Source organism: Impatiens glandulifera, chromosome 1, assembly GCF_907164915.1.
Source record: "Impatiens glandulifera chromosome 1, dImpGla2.1, whole genome shotgun sequence".
Lineage (NCBI taxonomy): Eukaryota > Viridiplantae > Streptophyta > Magnoliopsida > Ericales > Balsaminaceae > Impatiens > Impatiens glandulifera.
In genome coordinates, this window is record NC_061862.1 from 56,843,172 (window position 1) to 56,848,432 (window position 5,261).

Genomic DNA, 5,261 nt, shown 5'->3' on the forward strand with positions numbered 1-5,261 from the left:
AGTAGTGAAATAAAAAATTAAAAAATAAAGTGATAAAAGTAAAACTCAATCTTACCTATTTATTATCTCAAAAGATTATTTATTTATTACACGGAAAAACTAGTTATTTTTAAATTCTGATAATCTTATATAGGGCGGGGGCAGCACGAATCAAAGCTTTTGTTTGGTTATATAGAAGATGCATTCGCCGTCAATTAATGAAAGGGGACGTTAAAACGATCGTTAACTTTTCCGTCTTTTCTTAGTTGATGAAATTAGTTCACCAGTTTACAGTCTATGGAACAAAACCTTTATCAGCCCTCGTCTTAATCGCTCTCTCTGGTTACAGATTCGAATAGCATTTTTGGAAATTATCGAATTTCAGATACAGCCAATTTCTGGGTTGATTTGTGTTCTGGGTTTAACACTTTGAAGACGGGCGAATGAAGTTTTCTTCATTGAACACTATCGTTTAGGGCTTCCAAGTTGGTTCCTTCTTTAATGGCGACTAGGGGCATAGATTTCAAGTGGTGGGTTTCAATCTTGACTCTTCATTCTCAAGATTCCCCTGTCTAATCATCTACTTACTGTTCTATTCTTCTTTCTTTCTTGCAGGTACGACGGATTTTTCTTGTCAATGCTGGCCACGAGCATGTAAATTTTCAACCCATTATCGAATAACTTGACTTTTCCTTTTGATTTTCTGTTGTTTATTTGTTGTTGCTATGCAATTTGTAGAATTGTTGTGGCTATCAATTGGAAACGTTATCATCTATGTGCACACCCTTTGCATATATGGATAGTGGTATGTATCATTATTAACCCATCATTGGAATCCTTACAATAACCTAACTATTTTGATTATTGGATTAGGTGGACTATACTGCAGTCTTTGTTTTCCGGCTATTGATGTTTGTAGATAATGGACTTGCTGCTGGAATGGGATTGTAAGGATCTTTCCTTACTATTTATAGTTCTAAATCATTAGGACATATTTCCTTTTCATGCAATTTTATGAAGATTGAAGATCCTTCCAACATGTTTTTGAAGTAAATTTTGGATAGATTTTCATTTTGATTCTTGAAATTGCATCAAAACCTCATTTATGCTTCCTCAACTTGTGTTGCCTCATTTTGCTTTATGTATTTTTTTAAATGACTCTATTTACTTCTTGCAACTAAATTCTTGGCTAAAATATCTTCTTTCTTTCTGAAATCATTTGAAGACGATATTGGAGTTAACCAAAAAAATGATAAGGGAAGTAATTGCGGCCATATTTAAAAGTTAAGGAAGCAAGACAAGTATTTTATACAAGTTCAGGAAGCAGAATGAAATTCTTTCCGATTGTTTTTATTCTTGAAACAGCTTGTTATCTGTGATTTTGGCATATGACTTGTCAATGGCAATATAAATTCAGGGATTTTGGGCGGCAACAGAGATATGCTCGTTTTTGTGGAAGAGTTGTGGTTCTTTCTATTCTTTCTTTGCTGCTTTATCCATTTCTCTGGGCTTGGTCGATTATTGGTACACTATGGTTCACTAGTGCAAAGAACTGTGTAAGGCATTACTGTTTTAGTTTTTCAGGTTTTTGATGACGCTCGAATTTCGTTTTCCCTAATGCCACCTTTGCAATGGCAGTTACCTGAAGAAGGCCAGAAATGGGGCTTCCTTATTTGGCTGATGTTCAGTTTTTGTGGACTAATTTGTATCGCCTGCATGACAATAGGCAAGGTCAGATATATACTAGAATACACTCCCAATTTATGAACGAACCATATGGGCCCAGTAGGAAACACTTTTTGTATCTGAATCCGCCAATAAATTTCTGTATTTTTGTTTGATTAAGTTCTGTTTTCAAATTTCATCTCATCTGAATCCACATCGAGACTCGCTATACGACAAAAAAATTGTTTCCAAAAGAGCCCATATATTTGTTTTTATTTCATAGTCAGCGATGATGTTTATCCGATGCTGCCTTACTTTTACAGTGGTTAATACGAAGGCAAGCTCACTTAGTGCGAGCTCAGCAGGGCATTCCTGTTTCAGAATATGGGGTAAATTCCTATTCCCTCCTTGTTGATTTCTACAACTTTTTCCTTGAATGATATAGAGAAGATTTGGTCTTTTCCCAGGTTTTGGTTGACATGATTAGGGTTCCAGAATGGGCATTTGAGGCTGCTGGCCAAGAAATGAGAGGCATGGGTCAGGATTCTGCTACTTACCATCCTGGACTATATTTGACTCCCGCACAGGTATAGATAGATAACTTTAAGAATATCTGAAATTGAACCTTTTTATGGTAACTGCTATTTTGTTTCAATCTGTCACACAATCCCATTGGAAAATCATTTCTGTATCGATCTAAGATTATAGTGTGATTTTTAGCTTCATTTGGTTTAAAAATATGTTTTATATGATGATCCATATTATTTTTTATTAGATAGTTGATATTTTTTGAAAATATGTATAATGAGAATGACTTATGACAACACACAGAGGGAGGCTGTTGAGGCACTGATTCAAGAGCTTCCAAAGTTCAGGTTGAAAGCCGTTCCTACAGATTGTAGTGAATGTCCTATTTGTCTGGAAGAGTTCCGTGTAGGAAATGAGGTAAAAACCTAAGAGTTGCAGTTTGTGTTGTTTGATAAAGACAAGGTTAAGGTTGTTAATATGAAACATGGCAGGTCCGGGGTCTTCCTTGTGCGCATAATTTCCACGTGGAATGCATTGATGAATGGCTTCGTCTGAATGTAAAATGCCCTAGATGCCGGTGCTCAGTCTTTCCAAACCTAGACCTAAGTGCTTTGTCAAATATTATACGTCCTGAATCTGAGCGTCATCTATCTGTCACAACAACTGCCGATCAAAGCAGAAGCAATCTTCTCCCGGTTGATGTCATTCCTACAGACCTTTGTCTGGAAATAGCGGATAATGAGACCACGCTCTTAGCGAACGAACCAATGCCTTGATAATATCATATGTTACTGTGTAGAACTATAAATGGGTTGTATAGTTTAGTTGATGTGACATGAGCTTACTGTTTGTTAAGAAATGAAATGTTCCATTTTGTGCATAAAACAAGAAGATTATAATGTTTTGAGTAAGAAATGTGGAAGTTAAATGAATCCACTGGATTGGTTTCTTGGAATTGTAAAAGGAAAAAAAAGAGAAGTTGTCTTTTTGTTTTGTTTCTTGCATTTGCATTATTGTATTTGTGGGTGATATTTATTTATTGAAAATAACCTTGAAATGTTTAAATTTAGATAAAATTTATATTAGTTAATTCTTATAATTTTATGATTTATTAGAAATAAAGTGGTTTATATTTGGTATGTGATTTATTTCAAATTATTTTGTCAATGACCTAGTTTATAATGTGATTCTTGACTTAGAAACTAGATTACTTTTATTATCTAGAATATCTTCTTAGATTATCATGTGTTTTGAGTCTTGATGGAACTGGATTTGGATATTACATTGTTCAAATTAGTTGCTCTGAACTGTTCTGCTTCTGCAGCTTAATTGACTTTGTATCTGTGAGCTCAAATCCTCTATTTTAGCCTCCCCAATCACAACAATATGCTGACACCAGGAATGGACTTCATTCCAAGCTTAAGCTTCGTCTTTCTCTATGTAGTGGGCGGAGGTGGTCTGTAGCCTATTTGTCCAAATGGTGTTGTAGGCTAACTATAGGTTAGGTGATTAAACTCGTTTACATTTAATTTTATAAAATATAATAATAATTAATTATATAAATAGTGATATTATTATTATAAATTAAACTTATATCTAACTCATAATTATACTCTCAATCGTGTCGTATCGTGTCTCAATCTTATGAGTGTCGTATCGTGTCTTGACCCACTCAAAATATAATGATCCGCGAGTTTTTTTTTGTCGTGTTATTCATGTCCACGAGTTTATTCGTATCGTGCTAACTCATGTTTAAATTCGTGTTTCATGTTATTACAACTATATAGTTGGTCATCGTGTCGACAGAATCGTGTTGTGTCGATGCCGGTTTTCATGTGTGTCATGTCGTGTCTTGACACACTTATGTTAATTATTTATTTATATATATATATATTAAATTATACTGGTGATGTATTTGTTAAATTTTGAGATAAAAACTTAATTTTATCTTAATAATCAAAGATAAATGAGGCCCTAGTGGACTTCACATTAACTTTGATGTTCTTTATGACAAACTTCTAATGTTGTCTTGCATTGTGTCAAAAAGTTACAAATATTTAGAAAAATAAAAATGATTACTAATTATTTGAAAATTAAAAATAAAAAATAAAAAAATTCTAAGTTCACTAATAATGCAAAGGTACACTTTAATTTTGCTAATTTTGTATTTTTCTTTTTTTTATCGCACAATAACAAAACCTAGAGACATGCCTAGAGTTGGGCATCATGCATAAACGTTCGTATTCGATTCGGACATGTCATTTTAAACTCTCAATCGTGTCGTATCGTGTCTCAATCTTATGTGTGTCAAATCGTGTCTTGACCCACTCAAAATATAATGATCCACGGGATTTTCCGTGTCGTGTTATTCGTGTCGTACTAACTCGTATTTAAATTTGTGTTTTGTGTTATTCCAACTAGAGCTGGTCATTGTGTCGACACAATCGTGTTGTGTCGATGCTCCTTTTTCATGCATGACATGTCGTGTCTTGACACACTAGGTTAATTATTTATTTTTACTTATATATATATAATTATATTGGTGATGTGTTTGTTGTGTTTTGAGATAAAAATTGAGTTTTATCGTAATAATTAAATATCAAACAAGGCCCTGGTGGACTTCTCATCGACTTTGATGTCAAAATTCTAATGTTGTCTTTCATTTTCATTGTGTCAAAAAAATTACAAATATTTAGAAAATAATTATCACTAATTATTTGAAAATTAACCATTTTTTCTAGGTTCACTCCCAATCCATATATACGTTTTAATTTTGTATTTTTTTGTTTCCTAGGAACAGATGAGTTCGATCCTTATATCTAAGATATGAATTATGTTAGTGCCTTATACACATGGATATGAGTTGGACAATTACAAATAAAAAGTGTAAAATTTATATTTTTCAAAATGACCCATCTTTTGCAGTAGAAATTAGAGATGTAAATCATGCATAAACGTTCGTATTAGATTCGGGCAAGTCGTGTTAAACTCTCAATTGTGTCGTGTTGTATCGTGTCTCAATCTTATGCGTGTCGTATCGTGTCTTGACCCACTCAAAATATTATGATCAACAAACTCTTTCGTGTCAT

The 5,261-nt window shown here is 33.5% G+C and overlaps 1 protein-coding gene across 1 annotated transcript; it reads left to right on the top strand.

Moving 5' to 3' along the window:
- The first annotated feature begins 287 nt into the window (after positions 1–287).
- Positions 288–3,174, top strand: LOC124920934 (E3 ubiquitin-protein ligase SIS3). Its single transcript, XM_047461522.1, has 10 exons — positions 288–509; positions 595–633; positions 718–784; positions 853–926; positions 1,397–1,535; positions 1,618–1,710; positions 1,968–2,033; positions 2,112–2,231; positions 2,476–2,589; positions 2,664–3,174. Exons 1-10 carry the CDS (start codon positions 481–483, stop codon positions 2,946–2,948), a joined length of 1,026 nt encoding a protein of 341 aa, XP_047317478.1. The 5' UTR covers positions 288–480; the 3' UTR covers positions 2,949–3,174.
- The last annotated feature ends 2,087 nt before the right edge of the window (positions 3,175–5,261 follow it).

What these genes read in the sequence shown, in the direction of transcription:
- LOC124920934 (XM_047461522.1), top strand. Translation starts at nt 481, where the DNA reads ATGGCGACTAGGGGCATAGATTTCAAGTG. An exon ending in CTTGCTGCTGGAATGGGATT is followed by an intron (nt 927 to 1,396) that starts GTAAGGATCTTT and finishes ATATAAATTCAG; the next exon opens with GGATTTTGGGCGGCAACAGA. An exon ending in TTCCTGTTTCAGAATATGGG is followed by an intron (nt 2,034 to 2,111) that starts GTAAATTCCTAT and finishes GTCTTTTCCCAG; the next exon opens with GTTTTGGTTGACATGATTAG.